Source organism: Stegostoma tigrinum, chromosome 3 (assembly GCF_030684315.1).
Source record: "Stegostoma tigrinum isolate sSteTig4 chromosome 3, sSteTig4.hap1, whole genome shotgun sequence".
In the NCBI taxonomy this organism is placed as follows: Eukaryota; Metazoa; Chordata; class Chondrichthyes; order Orectolobiformes; family Stegostomatidae; genus Stegostoma; species Stegostoma tigrinum.
Window position 1 is genome coordinate 63,934,616 of NC_081356.1, and position 24,363 is coordinate 63,958,978.

Sequence of the window (24,363 nt, forward strand, 5' to 3'; positions counted from 1 at the left end):
CTGCAGCCCAATGGTATCAATGTGGACTTCACCAGCTTCAAAATCTCCCCTTCCCCCACCGCATCCCAAAACCAGCCCAGTTCGTCCCCTCCCCCCACTGCACCACACAACCAGCCCAGCTCTTCCCCTCCACCCACTGCATCCCAAAACCAGTCCAACCTGTCTCTGCCTCCCTAACCTGTTCTTCCTCACACCCATCCCTTCCTCCCACCCCAAGCCGCACCTCCATCTCCTACCTACTAGCCTCATCCCACCTCCTTGACCTGTCCGTCTTCCCTGGACTGACCTATCCCCTCCCTACCTCCCCACCTATACTCTCCTCTCCAGCTATCTTCTTTTCTCTCCATCTTCGGTCCGCCTCCCCCTCTCCCTATTTATTCCAGAACCCTCACCCCATCCCCCTCTCTGATGAAGGGTCTAGGCCCAAAACGTCCGCTTTTGTGCTCCTGAGATGCTGCTGGGCCTGCTGTGTTCATCCAGCCTCACATTTTATTATCAGGGACCCAGCACTGATCACTATGGCATGCCACAAAGCCCTGGCCTCCAGTCATACTAACAGCCTTCTACCACAGTCCTCTGTCTCCTGCCACTAAGCTAATTTTGGATCCAATATGCTGAGTTATCCCGGATCTCATATGCCATTCCCTTCTTTATCAGCCTCCCATATGGGACTTTGTCAAAGGTTTTACTGAAATCTACATAAACTAAATCAACTGCACCATTCTCATCCACACATTTAGTCACCTGTTTGAAAAATTCAAATAGATTTTTAAGGCACGACCTCCCTTTGACAAAGCCAAGTTGTTCATCCCTGATCAAACTTTGCTTCTCTAAGTGGAGATTATTTCCCTTCTTCAGAATTGTCATTATTGCCAACAGTTTTAAATCTTCAGCAGAATCTTATCAGGGTCAAGCAACGTGGGTGATGGCAAGATTTGTGGCAGAGTTGGACAAGAAGTCCAACAACACTGATCTCATAATCAGGACCAGCTTGCTGCATTTTCAGTCCTTTCCTGAGCGATGGAGCAAGTTCCTTATTAGGCTTTAACAATTTGCCAATAGCTTTTAGCTTGCTCAATGCCTTAGTAATGCCACAATAGTGCGGTCTGATCACTCATATGCAAAAAGGTGTGGTTTACATGAGTGATAATTTTTATCTGCCCAGGTAATTAGCTGATTCTAATCACTGTTCACCTTTTTGCTGTAGTGTTCAATTTTCTGAACAACAAATACAACAGCAGTGATGTTATGCAAATGATAGAATGTCTTAGACAACTCGGTGTTTCTGCTGCTTTTGACTGCACCCTTCAGGAGATCCGCTATCAGGTTATGCTCTGTTTGTCTGTCTTGTGCAATCCTTATGCATTCAAGGTAGCTTGTCAGCACCCCTGTAACAACTGATATCCAAGTGAGTAATTTTCAATCCTCTTTCAATTGTCCTCCATTTAGCCCTCAAGGTAAGATCTCTGTAGCTTTTCAGCTGTGGTCAAATGGCCAAAATACTGATCTTTTCTAGATTTAGACATTTCGCACTTGCAATGTCAAGTATCTGCTCACTTTCCTTATGGTCTATCAATGGAATTCACTACTTCCAGAGTGGATGTATGCTGCAACACTGAGTAAATTTGAGGAGGAGACAGATTTTGAATGAGTAATGGGTTGAAAGGTTATGGAGAGTGGACAAGAAAGTGATTTAAGGTCACAATGAGAACAGCCACGATCATATTAAATGGCGGAGCAGGCTTGAGGGGCTTGTCCCCTTGTTCAAGAAGGGGAGGAGGGACATCCTGGTAATTACAGGCCGGCGAGCCTTACTTCGATTGTGGGTAAAGTGTTGGAAAGGATTATAAGAGATAGGATTTATAATCATCTAGAAAGGAATAAATTGATTAGGGATAGTCAACACGGTTTTGTGAAGGGAAGGTCATGCCTCACAAACATTATTAAGTTCTTTGAGAAGGTGATTAAACAGGAGGATGAGGGTAAAGTGGTCGATGTTGTGTATATGAATTTCAGTAAAGCATTTGATAAGGTTTCCCACAGTAGGGCTATTGCATAAAATGTGGAGTCATGAGTTTGAGGGTGATTTAGCCGTTTGGATCAAAAATTGGCTGGCTGGAAGAAATGGTGGTTGATGGGACATGTTCATCCTGGAGTTCAGTTACTAGTGGTGTACTGCAAGGATCTGTTTTGGGGCCACTGCTGTTTGTCATTTTTATTAATGACCTGGATCAAGGTGTAGAAGAATGGGTTAGTAAATTTGTAGATGACACTAAAGTCAGTGGAGTTGTGGATAGTGCAGAAGGATGTTGCAGGTTACAGAGGGACATGGATAAGCTGCAGAGATGGGCTGAGAGGTGGCAAATTGAGTTTAAAGCGGAAAAGTGTGAGGTGACTCACTTTGGAAGGAGTAACAGGAATACAGAGTACTGGGCTAATGGTAAGACTCTTGGTAGTGTGGATGAGCAGAGAGATCTCGGTGTCAATGTACATAGATCCCTGAAAGTTGCCACCCAAGTTGACAGGGTTGTTAAGAAGGTGTACGGTGTGTTAGGTTTTATTGGTAGAGGGATTGAGTTTCAGAGCCATGGGGTCATGTTGCAGCTGCACAAAACTCTGCTGCAGCCGCACCTGGGAGTATTGCGTACAGTTCTGGTCATCGCATTATAGGAAGGATGTGGAAGCATTGGAAAGGGTGCAAAGGAAATTTACCAGGATATTGCCCGGTATGGAGGGAAGGTCTTATGAGGAAAGGCTGTGGGACTTGAGGCTGTTTTTGTTAGCGAGAAGAAGGTTAAGAGGTGACCTAATAGAGACATAGAACATAGAAAAGTACAGCACAGTATAGGCCCTTTGGCCCACCATGTTGTGCCGTGGAATAATCCTAATCCAAAAATAAAATAACCTAACCTACATTCCCCTCAATTCACTGCTGTCCATGTGCATGTCTCGTAGTCGCTTAAATGTCACTAATGACTCCGCTTCCACGACTACCACTGGTAAACTATTCCATGCGCTCACAACTCTCTAGGTGAAGAACCTCCCTCTGACGTCGCCTCTATACCTTCCTCCTAACACCTTAAAACTATGACCCCTCGTGGCAGTCAATCCTGCCCTGGGGAAAAAGACATACAAGATGATCAGAGGATTAGATAGGGTAGACAGTGAGAGCCTTTTTCCTCAGATGGGGATGGCTAGCACAAGGGGACATAGCTTTAAATTGAGGAGTGATAGATATAGGACAATGTCAGAGGTAGGTTCTTTACACAGAGAGTAGTAAGGGCGTGGAATGCCCTGCCTGCAACAGTTGTAGATTCGCCAAGTTTAAGGGCATTTAAACAGTCATTGGATAAAAATATGGATAATAATGGAATAGTGTAGGTTGGATGGGCTTCAGTTTGGTTTCACAGGTCGGCGCAACATCGAGGGCCAAAGGGCCTATACTGCGCTGTAGTGTTCTATGTTCTATGAACTTTGTATCTCACCAGACTCAATAAACAAGCTAGATGTTGAATTTTTGGCATGGAAGTCAGAATGGGCACTTGGCAACTTCAGCTTGCTGCAACCAGCCTTCATGTTGTTCAGCACCAAACAACAATTCATAGCATGATCTATGGGTACTAGGCACACAAGCCCTTCATCCATAGACATTGGCACCTGATACTGGCCAAAAACCTCATGCCCATCTTCACACCTCAATTTGCCAGTCACTTAGGAAGTACAGACGTGCAATCAAAAGCTGCAGAGTAGACAAGCACCCATATCAGAGATCGGACCAGGCTGTATCTCAGAGTCACTCATTTGCTCTCCTAGCACTAGCTCAGTTAGTGCCTACCTGTTTGCTTACAACACTTACCTCTGCAGTTTGGGGAGTGGGTCACAGTCAGTCTATAGTGGCCAGTCCAACAGTATGTTAACACAGTCGGAGAGATACAGACATGAGTCAGAGATCTGGGCAATTATCATCCAGGGCTGTTCAATTAGGTCGTATAAAGGGCTAACCCGGGTTCAGTCAGGTCTCTCCACCCACCGAAGGAGAAAAGAGGGATGACATGGCCAAGAGGTTCGACTGCCAGTGGACGGAGGCTGCAAGCTAGGGCAGTTCCCTCTATTGTACTGTATTGTCTCTATTAGGTCACCTCTTAACCTTCTTCTCGCTAACAAAAACAGCCTCAAGTCCTACAGAGAAGCACCATCACTTGTGAGCATAAAAGAGAGCGACAGAGGAAGCGCGAGAGAGAGACAGCCAGAGAAAACACGAGAAAGCGAGAGCGCGCGGGTGGGGGTGGGTGTGTGTGTGGGGGGGTAGGAATGGGGGTGTGTGCGCGCGCGCGTGGGGGTGTGTGCGTGGGCGTGGATGGGTGGCAGGGAGGGGGCGAGTGTGGGGTGGGAGTGCATGTGGGTGTGGATGGAAAGAAATGACAGCAAAAGAGAGAAGAGGGAACAGTGGGTAGAATGTGGCACCTACCTTGGAGGAGCAAGTCATGTCCTTTTTGCAGCACTGTGGGCCTTTTCTCTGCAATGTCAACAGTGCAATGGTCTGGGTTGAGACTTCGGATCACGTTGCTAGGGTCTGGCACCGTGACTTCCTGTGTCTGTCATTCAGAAAGAGGATGCCTCTTTTTTGTACCACCCTTCAACCAGGACCTCCAGATCCCTGTCAAAGAATCACAGCCCTGTCTTCCTCTTCTCGGACATGTTCAAATTCTGTCATTTACCAAGTAGGGCAATTTCTGAATTCCAGTACTTTTGAGTGCATAGCAGTCTTTTAAAGATGGTGTGAGCACCTGGTATGTTTTGCAGGCAACTGTCAGTGGCAAGTTGCCCCAGGAATGGTGCATGCTAAGATGGGAATGTAATTGGGTAGGAAGGATGCCATGTGCTGAGGTAGGTAGTTATCAAAGTGGATTTGCAAAGATATGGTGAGAAATCTCATTAGGCTTCGTTGTTGGAATTCTACCTAAAAAAAAAACCTGACACAACTTGTATTGAATCAAAAAAAGGCAAGATTCAGATCCAAGTTTTCGGTTACAGACCCTCCTACTAAAGGAAATTGCATCCATTACTGACATAATCAAGCCTTTCATGAATTTTGTAAAACTGTACAAATCTCTCGACTTTCTCTTCTCGAAGGAGAACATTTGTGCATTCTATCTGCACACTATCATGGAATCATAGCCAGGGACAACCTGAAAGCATGTAGTCCTGACTCAAAAATTAGCAATTTACTCCTCTTTATTAAGGAACAAAAGGTACTTTTAAAACTCCTCAGAGTTATATGGTTCTTGCTGGAACATTTCAATTTTGTATGTAATATCAAGAAACATAAGCCAATGCACTGAACAGACTGAAAATAAAAGATTATCCTCCAAAAGATTTTTAATTAGATTAAGGTCTCACCCCTACCATTCAGTCTGATCTCTCTGCAAAGTAAACTCGGCTCTTCAGAAAAATCTAATATGACAAACTAAGTTTCTCACCACAATAAATTAATATAAAAGTGTACGAATCAAAGGAAGTTAAGCTGTGTTGCTTGGCAATTACAGATGAATTGACATTAGTGAGTAGAGTTTTTCAATGAAATGATATAACAATAGTAACTAATCTTTGGACAATTGATTGTTAAGTACCAACCTATATCAAATGAACGTGTCAGGTGCCTAAAGAAACAAGGGAGGGGCCCTCTAGTGGCACAATGGTACTGTCCCTACCCCTCGAACACGAGCCCCAAGTTCAATTCCCAACTGCTCCAGAGATGTGTAATAACATCTGAATAGGTTTATTAAAAAAACGGGTTAAATTTAAAAAAACCTCTAAAAACTGATAAACGAGTATCCAAAAACAAACAATACAATGTTTAAAAGACATTTGGATAAGTACATGAATACTAAAGGTTTAGAGGGATATGGGCCAGGAGCAGGCAGGTGGGACCAATTTTGTTTCAGGTCATGGTCGGCATGGACTGGTTGGAGCAAAGGGTCTGTTTTTGTGTTGTATGACGATGACTCTCATAAGATCTATTTTGTTATTGGAATAAAGTATTTTATAAAAAATAATCTGGTTCATTTATTAACGACAGCTATCAAGTTTATATTACTGTAAATGTTCTTTTAATCTATTAGTTTGCAGTTATTTTGATTGAAAGATATCCTTCAAAAGAATATCACCAGAACAAATAAATGCAGCATTTATTTAATTGCCTTGTGCAAGATCTTACTGTGTACAAATCAGGTATTCTTCACCTGTAGAATGTAACTAATTTGTTTTGAAGCATATTAGACCATCCTTGGAACATAAAAGATGCTATGTACTTGTAAGTTATTCTTTTTAAAAATTGTAAACTTTATTCACCTGTGTAATCTGTGGTGCTTCCTGAAGTATTTTCTCTTTGGTTGATTCAACTCCTTGCTCTTTGTGGTCATTTCCAAATGTGGATGATAACTGAGGTTGTCCAACAGGACCAAAGTCTGATTGGTCTATTCCAGCCATGCTGGCCAATTTCCCAAGACTGAAAAATATTTATATATATGCATTTACATAATGTCAGGATAAAGTGCAAGACAACTCGACTTAATAAAATATATTCTTCCGCAGCTAAAGGGATGTCAGGGCAGAACAAAGCTCATGAACAGAATACAAATCATGTTTTCCTTGGTCTTTGTATCTATGTGAGACCTTTAACGTCATAAAGTTCTTCCAAAGTGGTTTGAGGCTTGGAGAAGAAAAGGACAGTGTACAAAGGAGGAATGTTAAAGGAAGGCTCACTGCTTAAGGAAGAATATACACAGATCATTGAAGGTAGCAGAATAGATGGAAAAAGCAACTAACAAAGCAGTTTCCTCAACTTTACTCATAGAGGTTTACAGTTCCAGAACAAACAGATGATATTAAACAAGACACTGCTAGACCTTAGCTGAAGTACTGCATACAGCTGTGAGTGCCACATTGTAGGAAAGATGTGAATGCACTGGAGAGAGTGAGGACGTGATTTACAAGCTTGGCTCCGGGGATGAGAAACTTCAGTTATTAGACTATTCTCCTTGGAGCAAAGACGGCTGACTGGAAATGTGATTTTACATCATGAGCAGGCTGGGCAGAATAGATAGAGAATAGCCGTTCCCATTCATAAAAGGAACAAGGATGAAAAAGCATGGGTTTAAAGTAATTTGCCAAAGAAGAAAAAAAAAACTTTCACTCAGCAAATTGCCAGGGTATGGAATGCTTACCCAGGAATTGTGGTGGAGGCATGTTCAATTGAGGCATTGGCTGATTACTTGGATAGCAATAGTGTACAAGGGTATGGGGAAAAAGCAGGAGATTGGAATTAGGTAATAATTCTAGTTTGACAAGCGTATGCATGAAGAGCTGAATGGCCACCTACTGCACCATAACAATTCTGCAAGTCTGTGAAATAATTGACATGTTAGCCACACGAAAGCCTGAACTTCCAGCTAGACAACCAGGGCTCATGTGGCAGTGATAGTGTCCCAGCCTCTGAGCCACAAGACTTAGGTTCAAGTCCAATCTGCTTCAGAGGTGTGTAATAAAATTTCTGAATAGGTTGATTTGAAAAATACCCAGCTAGGTAATCCTAGCTTTCAGAAAAGGTGCAAGGGCATACCCATATTATTGGACAGAATTGAAGGCTTTGAGCCAAACAGCTTACTTCAATATTAAAAGATGGATTTTTTAAAAAGTATTATTTGAAGTTTCCTTTGTTACAATTTTATAACTGGCCTGTGGAGGAGAAAAGAGATCATAAAATGACTTTTGTTCTAAGTGCTTTCACAAACGATAAACTGTTTAGTGTTTACTGATTGGAACTGTAAACCTCTATGAGTAAAGTTGAGGAAGCAGGGTTTGACCTGATGGGATACTTGGATTTCAAGTCAACTGGAATTTATTAACCAATTAGTTGAAGAACTGTGGAGAACAGAAAATTTTCATCAGTCCTACGCCCAGGCCAGAAACACTCAGCATCATATTGGTTTCTTTTTCTTTTTCATAAAAGTGCTTAGTTTATTACAGATTTCAATCAATGAGGATTTAAATGTTGTTCGCTAATAAAACTGAAGAATGGACATGGCCATGAATGTCAACATTTAGATCAAAAAGAACAACGCTCCTATTTTTATTTTTGTCCCTATCAGAATAGTTATTTGCACTAGTAATTGCATTACCCTAAATGTGAAAGAGAAACAAAAGTACCTATGTATGGTTATGTATGAGTGAAATTCCTAAGTGTTGATAGCATTAATGGGAAGAAGTTGTTTTATATTTATATTTTGTAAACTATAAAATATTCCCTGCTACTAAAAGGGAGATGAGTTATTGTAGGACTGTTTTGTAAAGCTTCTAGTTATTTTGACCTATTACAGCCTGTAAGAAATTAGTATGATGTTCTGTTTAAGGCTTTCTATAGGTATTTAAGGAATAAAAAGAATGACGAAAGTAAGATTAGGCCCAATCAAGGATAGTAGTGGTAAGTTGTGTGTGGAGTCAGATGAGATAGGGGAAGTGCTAAATGAATATTTTTCAACAGTATTCACTCTAGAAAACGACAATGTTGTCGAGGAGAATACTGAGATACAGGCTACTAGACTAGGTGGGATGGAGGTTCACAAGAAGAGGTATTAGAAATCCTTCAGAGGGTGAAGATAGATAAGTCTCCTGGGCCGGATGGGATTTATCCTCGGATCCTCTGGGAAGCCAGGGAGGAGATTGCCGAGCCTTTGGCATTGATCTTTAACTCATCATTGTCTACAGCAATAGTGCCAGATGACTGGAAGAAAGCAAATGTGGTTCCCCTGTTCAAGAAGGGGAGTAGAGACAACCCTGGTAATTACAGACCAATGAGCCTTACCTCAGTTGTTGGTAAAGTGTTAGAAAAGGTTACAAGGGATAGATTTATAATCATCTAGAAAAGAATAAATTGATTAGGGATAGTCAGCACGGTTTTGTGAAGGGAAGGTCGTGCCTCACAAACCTTATTGAGTTCTTTGAGAAGGTGACCAAACAGGTAGATGAGAGTAAACCGGTAGATGTGGTGTATATGGATTTCAGCAAGGCATTCGATAAGGTTCCCCACAATAGGCTATTGTACAAAATGCGGAGGAATGGAATTGTGGGAGATATAGCAGTTTGGATCAAAAATTGGCTTGCTGAAAGAAGACAGAGGGTGGTAGTTGATGGGAAATGTTCAATCTGGAGAGCAGTTACTAGTGGGGTACCGCAAGGGTCGGTGTTGGGTCCACTGCTGTTTGTCATTTTTATAAATGACCTGGATGAGGGCGTAGAAGGATGGGTTAGTAAATTTGCAGACGACACTAAGGTCGGTGGAGTTGTGGATAGTGACGAAGGATGCTGTAGGTTGCAGAGAGACATAGATAAGTTGCAGAGCTGGGCTGAGAGATGGCAAATGGAGTTTAATGCAGACAAGTGTGAGGTGATGCACTTTGGTAGGAGTAACCAGAAGGCAAAGTACAGTGCTAATGGTAAAATTCTTAGTAGTGTAGATGAGCAGAGAGATCTCGGTGTCCATGTACACAGATCCTTGAAAGTTGCCACCCAGGTTGACAGGGCTGTTAAGAAGGCATACAGTGTTTTAGCTTTTATTAATAGAGGGATCGAGTTCCAGAACCAAGAGGTTATGGCGAAGCTGTACAAAACTCTGGTGCGGCCACACTTGGGGAGTATTGTGTACAGTTCTGGTCACTGCATTATAAGGAGGATGTGGAAGCTTTGGAAAGGGTGCAGAGGAGATTTACTAGGATGTTGCCAAGTATGGGGGGGAAGGTCTTACAAGGAAAGGCTGAGGGACTTGAGGCTGTTTTCATTGGAGAGAAGAAGGTTGAGAGGTGACTTAATAGAAACATATAAAATACTCAGAGGGTTAGATAGGGTGGATAGGGAGAGCCTTTTTCCTAGGATGGTGACGGCGAGCACGAAAGGGCGTAGCTTTAAATTGAGGGCTGATAGATATAGGACAGATGTCAGAGGTAGTTTCTTTACTCAGAGAGTAGTAAGGGAATGGAACGCTTTGCCTGCAACGGTAGTAGATTCGCCAACTTTAGGTACGTTTAAGTCGTCATTGGATAAGCATATGGACGTACATGGAATAGTGTAGGTTAGATGGGCTTGAGATCAATATGACAGGTCGGCACAACATCGAGGGCCGAAGGCCCTGTACTGTGCTGTACTGTACTGTTCTATGTATGTTTAAGTGAGGTCAACTGTAAGCACATTTATAAAGTTAGAATTGCCATATGGTGCATGACAAAGCAAAGTCACAGGTTTGAGTTTTTATTGTTGTTTTTGTTGGCTAACACAAAAGTTGTGGTCAAGAAATACATTTTTATGTTATGACAAATGTTCATGAAGATATTGAAGTTAATTGGTTTGTTTTGAAATTAGTTTAGCATCTTAGTACTTTAAGGCTTACTTTTTAAACAGTATGTAACAGGTGTTTACTAAAGTAGCACTTTGAAATTAGATTTTATCATCAGTTTTGTTCTTATTGTGGCCTTTGATATAAGAAAAAAACATAATGCATTCAAAGTTTTTTGTTACTTCAGTTTTTATATACTTGTTAACCCAATGCGGTGATTTTTTAAAAAATATACACAAACTCTGCATTTTTTTAAATCTGGGTGCAACTTGTACTCTTGCTATCTGCTAAACCTATTTCAAGCACCAGAATTATGGTGAAGTCACAAACACCAAAAAATTCTCAGTCAAAAGATATTGATAGGCTTTAGAATTTTCCTGAAATGTGGAGTTTATCACTTAGACATCTGTTATGATATTAAGTCACTACGGAATGACTTTACATACACCATATAGTCACAAATTGTTCTACTGGTGTTGCATTAATTTGGTAAACATCGATGGAAATAGTAAGCTAAGAAGGACAAGCTGTCATAAAAGGGATTCAAGATAACAAAGTGTGGAGCTTGATGAACACAGCAGGCCAAGCAGCATCTTTGGAGCATAAAAGCTGATGTTTCGGGCCTCAGCTCCTAAGAAGCTGCTTGGCCTGCTGTGTTCATCCAGCTCTACACTTTGTTATCTCGGATTCTCCAGCATCTGCAGTTCCCATTATCTCTGATAAAAGGGATTTAACTGACCCTTGAAAAATTAAAATCAGGAAAAAGCAGGGTGTGACACGAATAAGATAACATCCCTTTTTATAAACCAATCAGGAGATGGCCACACATTACCTGGTCAATCCAAGACTGATCGTGTAGTGTTCATGCTAGCTAATTAGAGTTCAACCTACATCTGATCTCATAGGGTTAGCAAGAGTTAATAAGCAGTGACACTCAGCAGTATAGTTCACAAAACAGATGACTGAAGATAGAAGGAAAATGTCAGTCAACAGAAGAGGCGATGTGTGGCCATTCAACCAGAAGCCATGAGATGGAACTCCATGGTAAATTGACTGAATCATTGCTGTTATGAAGCATAATTTCTTTTGCACTTATTTGATAACCTTAAATTCTGTGAAACTTGTTCAAACATACTCATACTGAGTGGTCCTGCATTTAGTCAAACCTAAACACCCTTGAGATTTTTTTCTCAAAACTGCTCTTTAATTGAAATTGGCTAAAATCTCACAATTAAAGTTGAGTTGAATGTTCCAGATCCCATATTATTAAAGTTTATTAGATGTTAAACAAGTACAGAGGTCAGAATGTACAAAATGCAGTCCCGCATGGATTCAAATTAAAACTGCATTCGAGAACCCTCACTTTCTTGTAAAGTGTAATCAGGAGGGTCAGTTAGAGATTACGAATATTCAGCCTTCCGAATCAATTAATCTATCAAATAATGTTATTGTAGGCATTTGAGAGATTCATTTCCATAGCAAACAAGAATGTTGGTCACATGGTAATATTTTAAATTTGAGCCACTTTTATGAAGCAGAAGGGAAATACAGAAGGAGACATGTACAACAACTTACCCAGCATCTTTTAAAAGATCTAAAAAAGCATGAAATTTCTTGAAAGAGGCTTCAATGCTTTCTAGCACTCCTTCATCCTCAAGAATAGTACTTGTGGTAGATTGTGTGTGCAGAGCATCAGACAGAGAAAGATTGATTTTTCGAAGCCGGGCATTCTCAAGTTCAAGCTATCAAAAGTAAGCAAATCATAAAAACTATTTTGTAATGATTGCTTAGTATATTCTATTTTCTGATTCACAATATTAATATCAATCATTTACTTATTTTACTCTTGAAGTTCAAGCAAAGTCAACAGTATTAACTTACTACAAATGGGGCTTGATGTTGTTTTATACAGTCCAAGTGATGAGGTTAACATTGAAACAAAACACTAATCTAAAACCTTAAGACAAGGAGTGAATTGGTAAAGCAGCAGTTCTGATGTTCCTTCAATATATTGAAGTTATAAAATTTACAGGCTAACAGGTTCTGACAGCCTTGCCGGATGTTCTGAGGGAACATACACATTTTGTTCCTGTCCTGTTTGATGCTGCAGCTTTCATGTGGTCCATATGCTTGTTCAGGACCACGTCACCAACCCAAACTTTCTATGTCACAGAACCTGATCTTGTATCAACCATGTCTCTTAACTATGCAGGACCATTCCCGTGGTTTTGATACCAAACTTTGCCCCCTGAAGTAAATTGCTTCACTCACTTAGAGAAGTCTTGTGTTTGGCACTGGTTTTCCTGGTGCCATTTCAACCCTCACCCGAGATCTGGGAAGATCAGGTTTAACCTGGTGCAGAGTCTTCTCCCCATTAGCAGCCAGGACTCCCTGACTAGACCAGATTAACAGCTTCAATCTTGGAACTCATATTTTATGATTGCAATTCCCATCACTACACAAGGCAATTGTAGCCATCACTTGTGAGTAAATCCTGTAAGTGAAATTTCTTCTTCCTGGATTCTCCTCATATCCAAAAATCATGAACCTGCCCTTTCAGTCAAAATTTGTTCTTGCAATCTACTTATCCTAAAAGAAATGCTACAATCCTTAAGAAATGGCCTTAAATCTTCTGGAAACAGTGTTATATTACAGTATACAGCATTACAATCATGAGCCTGCTAATACAATTTTATACATACTATGACTTGTTCACACACATAAACGTTGCAAATAATACTTAAAATAAATACAAAAAAGTAACAACAAATGGATGTGAAAGGGCTCTTTTCCTCAAGCAGTTGAGGAAGTATAACTGATTTTAGTACCCAGTTAACAAATTTCTGTCTTCCAGAGTGATTATCATTGTGCAGTGACAATGATACAATCCTGGACAAATGGACAGAAAAATCATTGCTGAGAATTGTATAAGTTTTATTAGCTTACAAATAAAATTAAGAACAGTATTACACTTTATGTAAAGAATGAGGGAACTAAAGCTAAATGCTTGTTTCATTCTTCGTACAAATGTAATGAATGTTAGATTCAAAAACAGAGATATGAAACTAAAAATCTGACAAACTATGGACTGAATACTAATAAGACACCTGCAACTGTGGCCTGATTATTATGAAGACTCTCCTACAATCGTCGTTTAATCCTGCTTAAATGAGTTGAACTAGGTTCATTACGCAGTTCTATCCCTATGAAATGCAAGGCAACATGAAGACATTAATGCTACAAGTAGAGAAGTTGTGGCCAATTTTGGCAAACCTCACCTGCCCAAAATGTTCATTCGCTCTTTATATACATTTTTGGTAGTTGTGACTGAGTAATTAGGGTGATAGATTTGAAATTGACTGGGATCTCCCCAGGTTCAAGCCTTGCTGACTATATTTCTAAACTCAGGGTTCTAGTGACACAGTGGTCGTCTTCCTACCTCTGAATCAAAAGGCCTGACTTCAAGTCCCACTTGCTCCAGAGTTGAGTACTATTGCAGAACTGTAACAGGCTGATTAAAAATATCTATATACAGTTTTGCACGGCTAATTAATGATTTAGTAATTACAGCAAAAAACAAGCTAAAATTGCCAGTCTCTCATTCAATGAGATGAACATAAATTAATTGCAAGGTATGTATAGGATGACAGAATAATACAGAAAAAAAAAGCCTTAGTTCACCATTACCTCTATCAAACGAGCATCAGCCTTTGTCCTCGCTCTAATTTCTTCTTCCAGTCTTAGTCGACATTCTTTTAGTTCTACCTGTAAAAATGTTAGACAACAGAAACAGATTCTTGCCAAGCTCTTTATTGATCATGTTTATAAAGTTAAAGAATTTATTATTACAGATACTGAAATCTAATAGTTGAGTCTAATGGATTTTTATTCCAAGGGCATCAATAGAAGACGAAAATTCAGATAGTCAAATGGAATGTTTGGGTTGCCTTATAGGTTGATACTGAAGACACAGTGATGTCATAATATGAGTCTGCACCTTCAAAACATAAAAGTGTAATGAGAAGGAAAAAGCAACTCAACTATATTCAAGAGACACCCACTGTATCTCTGTCACTTTATTCGTATGATCCTATATTTGCACCACTGTCCTCAATTAAAATGCAAGGCCAAAATTAGTTAACTGTAATATCCTAATTTGAGGTATCTAATAGTTACATCAAAATGATCTAAAATAAACACACAGCATCTAATTTATTGAGTGAGTTTACTTGCAATAATAATTACAGTAGTGAATTTCTATGTTAATATTCAAGAGCTACAAAACTGCTTTCTTAAACTACAAAATATGCCGGGTTCCAGTTTTTAGTCTCTGTTATTAGAAGGTACTATCAAAGCTCTATATTACATGAATTACAGTTTGGTAAATATTTTTCTTGCATTCAAAAAGTTAATTTTAATATCTATGATAGGAAGTGTATGCTTAAATATATTGTTAAATCTTCATTTTCACATGCAACATTACCTTTAACTGTTTATACTGCTTGACTTTGAATGTCTTATATGAATTTTCTGTATCAGTCATCTGAATTTCTGCCTTAGGAGTACAGATCACCTCTTCAGTTTCTGAAGATAATTCACTCTCCAATGTGATCTTCACTGGATTACTTGCCTGAAATCAATACTTTCATTCGGATGAATATTTAGTTATCAATTTTTTACAATGCATCACTAAAGTACAGGTGATAATGGTGGAGGACCTAAATTCTCATTTTTTGTTAAGAACAATATTCTTTCAGTGGGTCAATTTAAACTCAGGTAGCACAAGTAGAATGATGGCACTGTTTATCTACCATATCACCCACATTCATTATGAAATATGAAATGAAGTAGAAAAACTATATATACAAACTTCTTAAATTTCAAGTATTTTGCTTCAGTGCTTCATTTCAGCCAGATAGATCGCTTTCCACTGGAGTCGTACCTGAGGACTGGAGAGAGGCAAATGTAATTCCTCTCTTCAAGAAAGGAAATAGGGAAATCCCCGGCAATTACAGACCAGTAAGTCTCACGTCTGTCGTCTGCAAGGTGTTAGAAAGGATTCTGAGGGATAGGATTTATGACCATCTGGAAGAGCATGGCTTGATCAAATACAGTCAACACGGCTTTGTGAGGGGTAGGTCATGCCTCACAAACCTTATCGAGTTCTTTGAGGATGTGACTAGAAAAGTTGATGAGGGTCGAGCTGTGGATGTGGTATATATGGACTTCAGTAAGGCATTTGAGAAGGTTCCCCATGGTAGGCTCATTCAGAAGGTCAGGAGGAATGGGATATAGGGGAGCTTAGCTGCTTGGATACAGAATTGGCTGGTTAACAGAAGACAGCGAGTGGTAGTAGAAGGAAAATATTCTGCCTTGAAGTCAGTGGTGAGTGGGGTTCCACAGGGCTCTGTCCTTGGGCCTCTACTGTTTGTAATTTTTATTAATGACTTGGATGACGGGATTGAAGGATGGGTCAGCAAGTCTGCAGACGACACAAAGGTCGGAGGTGTCGTTGACAGTATAGAGGGCTGTTGTAGGCTGCAGCAGGACATTGACAGGATGCAGAGATGGGCTGAGAGGTGGCAGATGGAGTTCAACCTGGATAAATGCGAGGTGATGCATTTTGGAAGGTCGAATTTGAACGCTGAGTACAGGATTAAGGATAGGATTCTCGGCAGTGTGGAGGAACAGAGGGATCTTGGTGTGCAGATACATAGATCCCTTAAAATGGCCACCCAAGTGGACAGGGTTGTTAAGAAAGCAGATGGTGTTTTGGCTTTCATTAACAGGGGGATTGAGTTTAAGAGTCGTGAGATCTTGTTGCAGCTCTATAAAACTTTGGTTAGACCGCACTTGGAATACTGCGTCCAGTTCTGGTCGCCCTATTATAGGAAAGATGTGGATGCTTTGGAGAGGGTTCAGAGGAGGTTTACCAGGATGCTGCCTGGACTGGAGGGCTTATCTTATGAAGAGAGGTTGACTGAGCTCGGTCTCTTTTCATTGGAGAAAAGGAGGAGGAGAGAGGACCTAATTGAGGTATAGAAGATAATGAGAGGCATAGATAGAGTTGATAGCCAGAGACTATTTCCCAGGGCAGAAATGGCTAGCACGAGGGGTCATAGTTTTAAGCTGGTTGGAGGAAAGTACAGAGGAGATGTCAGAGGCGGGTTCTTTACGCAGAGAGTTGTGAGAGCATGGAATGCGTTGCCAGCAGCAGTTGTGGAAGCAATGTCATTGGGGTCATTTAAGAGACTGCTGGACATGCATATGGTCACAGAAATTTGAGGGTGCATACATGAGGATCAATGGTCGGCACAACATTGTGGGCTGAAGGGCCTGTTCTGTGCTGTACTGTTCTATGTTCTATAGATAGAAAAGGTGAGCAAACAAGTTTTGCTTTAAAAAATGTCAAATTATGGTACAGTGCAATACGACAGATATTAACACTATCATCCCTCTAAAGCAAATCCAATCCAACTGACAAAAATTCTCTTTGCTGGCTTTTAATAACCAAGGTTGCAATTAGGTTATGTTCAAAGACAGTAGAATGAAATGAGCTGTGGTTATACTTGACTCAAGTTATGTCATGCTGCTTTTTCCCAGTACCAAAACAAACATTATAATGAATACAAGCTCAAAGAAGATTAGCATTAACTGGAAAAACGACAGATCACGTTTACTCTTAATGTCATAATCAAACCAATAATTAAAATAATGATGAGATAGTAGGAATTGCCGATGCTAGGGAATCTGGGATACCAAGGTGTTGAGCCGGATGAACACAGCAGGCCAAGCAGCATCAGAGGAGAAATTTCCGAAGAAAGGTCCAAACCCAAAACGTCAGCCTTCCTGCTCCTCTGATGCTGCTTGGCCTGCTGTGTTCACCCAGCTCTACACCTTGTTATCTCAACTAAGTAAAATCATGGCTGGATATGTAAAAGTGGAACAATTAAAGCTGGCCTTCCTTTGAAAAAAGATTAAAGTGACTAAAGAAAAAGTATGCAATTCATCTAGCATTAGTAATACAGAAGAAAAACAAACCAAGTAAAAGAAAAATGAAACTGTAAAGATAGCATATTAGTTAGGAATATATGTAAACTGCAATCTTGCCAGCAGACGGTTAGTATGCCAGGTCTCCACTACTTTCATCAGTGAGCAAGCAAAGTGGGTCTTAAGGTTCATTCAGAAAAGGGTCCCCTTGAATTATTGAAAGGGACAGGGAGATGCATTCAATGATCAGGTAGAGATTGACATGGTAAAAATTACCGTGAAGGATAGCAGAGTGATAGGTGAGACAAGGGGGAATGCCCTTTTCCCGCTGAAAAGAATAAAAATTCTTGTGACGAATGCGATGAACTGAGAGGAGGAAAATTAAGTTCATACAAAAAAAAGGAGAATGGAAGAGTTATGTGTACAATGTATGCATCACCTGCAAGGTGTACTGGAGCAACACACTACAACTTTTCAATAGCACATTCAAAGCCCGCAACCTGTACCATCGATAAAGAGGGCAACAGATACGTGGGAACACTACTACCTGCAAGTTCCACTGCAAGCCACACAACATCCTGATTTGAAACTATATAGCTGCTCCTTCATTATCGCTGAGTCAAAACCTTAGAATTCTCTTCTTAATGACAGTGCAGATGTGCCTCCTCTTCATGAAGTGCAGCAGTTCAAGAAGGCTACTGCTACCTTAAAGTCTATTAGAAATGCTCAAAATATTCTGGCCCATAGTGAAGTTTCAGTAGGGAACTTTTCAGGAGTAGTGACCAGAATACAGTGAAATTTAAAGATATTCATGGATAGGGATAACTGCAGTACTCAGGTGAAGGTGTTAAGTTGGGGGAAGGCAAACTAAAACAATATTAGGCAGGAACTGGAAAATATTGATTGGAGGCAGCTGTTCAAGGGTAATCTACATCAGACATGTTTCAAATGGCAGTTGATAAGAGTTCAGGAGCAGCATGTCTAATGAATAATTCTGGAAAACGTCCAAGTATGTCTGGAACAAATCATGCTAACTTATTACACAAAAAAAGATAGGACACAGCTGAGGGCCATTCAGACTCCCAAAGCGACATCATTCATCTGGGTGAATGAGACGATTTTGAAGACAAGATTTCCATTATGTAGAATATCTTGGTGCTGGATAGGGGCTTGTAAGACTAGTGTGCAAGGAAGACAGAGAAGCATATCTTTATTTGATCTTTTGTTTTCTGTGACATTTTACCAAATGCTTTCTGAAAATCTAACTACAGTATGACCCTTTTATCCACACCATATGTTCCTTTCTCACAAAGTATTCCAATAGATTGATTAAAGATGATTCCCCTTTCACACAACCACAGTGGCTCTGCCTGACTATCTTCTACCACCCCTGCTATAATGTGTTTAATTCTTTCTAATGGCGTTTCTATGACAGATGGTAGGCTGACTAACCTGTAATTTCCTGCTCTCTGTATCTTTCTTTCTGAATAAATGAGTTACATTTGTTATGATACAATCTAAATGGACCTTGTTCTAATCAAGGGAGTTTTGGAAAATTAAAACCAATGTGTCAACAATCTCATTAACCACTTCTTTTGAGACGCTAGGATGAAGCCCATCAGGACTTGTCAGCCTGCGGCTCCAACAATTTATTCAGTATCACTTCTTTGGTGACTGTAATTAGAAACTTATTGATGTCAGATATTACCTCCATAGAATGCTGTGCATTATGACTTGAAAGTACTTTATATGTTAATCATCTGTAAATGCAAAATAGCAATAACAAAAATATCCATGCTTCATTGGCACCACACATGGGTTGCAGCATATTGTCTGCCGTAGTTAGTTTTGTTCATTTTCATTTGGATTTAAAATTACAATTTGGGACACAACAGCAATTTTAAAACAGAAAACAAGGACTGCTATAATTTACCATCATGCCTTTACCTGAACATCCCTATTTTGGTGTGACGAGTCTAGATGAATAGTCCTGTTAATAATAAGATGAAAACTATCAATTACTAATCCTGTAACCAAATTTAGTTTCAAATTAACTAATCAATGGCAAATCATCCACATCTCTTCTTGAAACCACCAATGCTTAGTAGTTCCAAATAAAAACCCAAAGAACTGCAGATGTTATAAATCAGAAACAAAAACAGAAGTTGCTGGAAAAGCTCAACAGGTCCGGCAGCATCTCTGAAGAGAAATCAGAATTTACATTTCAGGCTCAGTGACTCTTCCTCAGAACCGGACCCATAGCGTTAACTCAGATTTCTCTCCACAGATCCTGCTGAGCTCTTCCAGCATTTTTTTTTTTAAGCTTAGTAGTTCTTTCAGCAATGGAAACCAGCAAGTTAGCAAGTTCTCCTAATTTAACCAGCAATTTTTAATGGGAAAAGCCTAGAAAGCTAATGTTAATATCCAATGAGCTGTCAACACCATTCCTTTCTAGTATGCAGAGGTGTGTATATCTGCAGTAATCATTTCATAATGATCCTTTCACAAAATGCTTTGGCTAACTTTAAAACCTGAAGTGTTGACCTTAATGAGATCAGCTAACTAAATGCAGGCCAGGAAGTGAGCATGAATCCTTAAAGTTTGTACATCTTTGTTGGGCAGTACATATTTCCTTCATCTGCAAAACAACTTTCCGAATAGTTGAGAATATTATGACAGAATTCTAAACATAACCACTCAATACTAGACAACCTTCCAGAGTAAACTTTGATAGTATGTCTGACATGGAAATATGAAACACAGCTAATTTCTCAATATGTGAACAAGTAGTACAGTTAGAGTAGTAATGAATCCACTTGCAAAATTCCATTATGACACACAGATGTAACGACCAGCTGATGGACCAATGTCCATTCCCCATCAGGTGGTATTTGAGGTGGTCTACATTTTCTTTGTTATTCAAATAAAAACACTCGGGTATTGTTTCTGACTCAATCCAAGTAGGATGTTTGGTACAACCTTTCAATACTGAATCTGTTTGTTGCATTTCTACTGAAGAGATGGACTAAAGGCATCAGCCTCATTCTCTTCATCTTAATACCTTTTATTTACATTCTCAAACACTGCATCCAATAACTGAATTACCAAGTCATCTCCCTGTTTCAAGATTACTTTTCTTCCTGTCTAATTCTATGGGCTTGAGATCATGTCACACTACAGTCAGGAAACAACTCAGAATCCTCCTCTTGAAACGTTTCAGTTTCTGCTACCTCCACTGATTAGACTCACCAAAGATGATAAAACATTATTTTGTCTAACACTATTCCAGGTCTTCTTCCGCCGAAAAAAAAATCCAATTTCATCTCTAGGAATTGATTTCACTACTCCCACTACGAAGTCTTCTTTTACCAAGTCACTCTTTATTCCAAAAAGACGCAGGAGCAGAAGTTCGCCATTCAGCCTAATGAGTCTGCTCTGCCATTTAATGAGGTCATAGTCGATCTGATGACCTTCAACTCCACTTGCCTGCCTAATCCCCATAACCTTCAATTTACTTAATGAGTAGAAATCTGTCTGCCTCAGCCTTAAATATGCTTAATAATCAAGCCTTGACAGTCCTCTCAAGTAACAACTTCCACAGATTCAGCATCATCTGAGAGAAAATGTTCCATCTCATCTCTGCTTATCCTATGATTATGCCCTTTGGTCCTAGACTCTCCCACAAGGCGAAACAGCCCAACCACTTCCAACCTATCAAGCCTGTAATAACCTTGCATGTTTCACTAAAGTCTCCTTTCATTTTTCTAAACCCCAATGAGTTCAAGCCTGATCTAATCAAACTCTCTTCATAAGAAAATCCCTCCATAACAGTAATCAACCTGGCGAACTTTCTCTGAACTACCTTCAACGTTAATTCATCTTTCTTTAGGTAAGAGGACCAAACCTGTTCACAGTATTCCATCTGTGATCTTACAGTGCCTTGTATAGTTTTAGAAAATCTCCCAATTTTTATACTCCATTTCCTTTGAAACAAATACCAACATTCCATTTGTCTTCTCTATTACCCAGTGAACTTGGATGCTACCTTCTTGTGATTCATGCATAAGGACTCCAAATCCCTCTGATTTACATCTTTCCACAATATTTCTCCACTTAAGTAATCCTCAGCTCTTCCATTCTTCCTACCAAAGTACATAATCTCACATTTTCCCATATTACATTTGGTATCTTCTCACCTATTTTTGTGTCATCTACAAACTTGGCATTAATACATTCATTTTCCTCATTGAATTCATTGTAAATAATTGCAGGTCCAGCGCTGATCCATGTGGCATTCCACTAGTTACAGACTGCCAGTCTGAAAATGCCCCCTTTATCACAACTCTGTCTTCTAGTAGTTCGCTAGCCTTCTTTCCATGCTCATACACTACCTCCAACACCATGGGCTCTCCTTACGTAGACTAACGTGGTACATTTTGAATGCCATCTGAAAATCAAATTATATGTATGAATTCCCTCTATCTAGCCTGCTTGATACCTCCTCAAAGAACTCTAATAAATTTGTTAAGCATGATTTCGCCTGCTGAATCTGCTTGATCCTAAGTGTTTCTGATTGATTTGCTATTACATCCTATATAATAGACTCTAACATTTTCCCAATGACACGTTAAACTAACTAGCCTGTTATTTGTAATCACCCGTTTCTGTCTCCTTTGTTTTCTTAAATACAGGTGCTGTATTGGCAGAATTCCATCCTCTGGGGCATCTTGGAGCATTATCATCAGCGTACCCACTATCTCTAAGCTACTTCTTTTACGATCTCAGGATGAATTCCATCAGAACTGGGGAAGGGGGTTGGTGCTTACCAGTCTTCAGCCCTATTAGGGTCTCTTAGCACATTTTTACTTAATAGTTATTATATTTATTTCTCCTCCTTCTTTTGCCCCTTGATTATTTAGTTATTCTGGAATGTTATTAGTGCCTTCTATGGTAATGCAAAGTATTTATTTGTTTCCTGTGCCCTTCCCTAGTTCCCTATTATTTCCCCAGCCTCCTACTTTAAAGGGGCCGAGAGGCCTACTTTCATTCCTTTTTACGTATTTGTAGACGTTCATGCTGTCCACCCTGATATTACTTGCCAGTTTTCCCTCAAAGTTTACCTTTTCCCTCTGTATTTCTTTTCTGGTTATCTTTTATTGGTTTTTAAAGCTTGCCTAATCCTGTCTTACCAAAAGTCTTTTCCACATTGGAAGAAAAAAAGCATACAATCTAATGCTATCCTTAATTTCTCTGGTCAACCATGGTTAGCTCATCCACTTCCTAGAATCCTTCCTTCTCACTGAAAAATAGCTTTCTCACAAGTGATAAATTATTTTCTTAAGCTTCTGCCATTTTACAGCTAAACTCCTTTTCCATTCCACTCCAATTAGTTCTCCCTTCTTTTTTATTTACCCTTACTTAAGCTTAACCCATTTGTTTCCAATCCCAGTTCCTCACACTCAAACTGAATGGTAAATTCTACCATATCATGGCCATTACTTCCTCAGGGATCTTTTACACTGACATCGCTTACTAAATCTGCTCATTAAACATCACTAGACCTAAAACAGTCTGACCCTTGGTTGGATCCAGAACATATTAGTCTTTGAAACTGTCCTGAATACACACTACGAATGCTTCCTGATGGCTACCTCTATTAATCTGACAATGCCAACCTTCAAGAAGATTACAATCACCCATGATTAGTACACTGTCTTTTTTCCTGTCTCTCCTAATTTTAACCTCTGTCCAACTGCACAGGCATTGACAGGGGGCCTACAGACTACTACTCCTACCAATGTCTTTACCCACTTTCTTTTCCTTACCTCCACCAACACATACACCACATCTTCAAATCCATGATTATTTCCTGTTATTGTACTTATTTCATCCATTCCCTACAAAAAATACTATCCTTTCCTTCTTACCCCAGAATATTTAGTTCTCAATTTTTTTCTCCTTGAAACCATGTCTCCCTGATGGCTCCACGATTAGTTTACTTCCTGATTCAAAGTAAAAGGAACTATCTCCCCCTTTTGTGATAAAATACTCAGAACCCCTAGTGATCTGATTTTCCTAATCAACATTCAAAAAATAAATTTTCACAACCGCCCTGAGCAATCCTCCTATCGCAATCAATCAATGTTCCATTTAATTTTTAGCAATTGGGTTTGGTACGTCCAGTTTTATTACAAAGGAAACATGTTAATTTATGTCAGTTTTTGGATCTAAACTTTCTGCTTTATGGCTTTGGTGTCCTTCTGTAAAGGAGCTCACCTCCACTTCTCAAGGGCAAATACAGATAGGCAATACATGCTGGGACAGACAACGATACCCAAATCCCACAAGAGTTCTGCAACAACATTCAACTTTCTGCAGAATTCCGCTCTGGCCACTTATGCATTATCTACCCAGTACTTTACAGCTGTGCCTTCAATCATCAAGCACCGACACTCTCCAAACCTCTTCTTAAACCTCTGTTTCTCTATAGAAATACAGGTTTCTATCCTGTAAGACCGTACTTAAAACTCAATTCTAAGATAATGAATTATGCACCCTTACTAACATTTTTTTGGACTTGGCAACTACTTTTGTCAGTTAAAGCTTCTGAGAGGTGTCATGAAGTTTTTCTACATTAAAAGGGGCCATATAAATGCAATTATTGCTGCATGTCTGGCAAACTGACTAACCCAAGTTTCCTAGATGCTAATACTGTATATCCAAAATGACAGAGCTCCAATGTCTTAGCAAAAAGTCTTACATTGAGTATAACCGATAATTTTTTCATAAAGATCCAGATCGTTGGGGTGACTACTGAAAGGAACAGAAATAAAAAATTAGAAAAATCTAATTTGCATCAGTCTAACTCGAGGATTGTCCATGGTCGACACAAAAAGCACTAAACAAGGCCACAGACATATTAAATATCACCTGATAGAAGGAACTGCAGATGCCGGAGAATCTGAGATAACATGGTGTAGAGCTGG

At 39.7% G+C, this 24,363-nt stretch overlaps 1 protein-coding gene across 1 annotated transcript in view; it reads right to left on the reverse strand.

Annotated features, from left to right (window-relative positions):
- The window catches only part of cep78 (centrosomal protein 78), a 98,410-nt gene that overhangs the window by 6,748 nt on the left and 67,299 nt on the right, over positions 1-24,363 (reverse strand). Inside the window, exons 12-16 of the mRNA XM_048528350.2 lie at positions 19,325-19,367; positions 14,871-15,017; positions 14,075-14,152; positions 11,963-12,129; positions 6,352-6,508 (exon numbers count right to left, since the gene is read on the reverse strand). Coding sequence (XP_048384307.1) covers positions 6,352-6,508; positions 11,963-12,129; positions 14,075-14,152; positions 14,871-15,017; positions 19,325-19,367 — 592 coding nt within the window. The remainder of the gene's footprint in view (positions 1-6,351; positions 6,509-11,962; positions 12,130-14,074; positions 14,153-14,870; positions 15,018-19,324; positions 19,368-24,363) is intronic.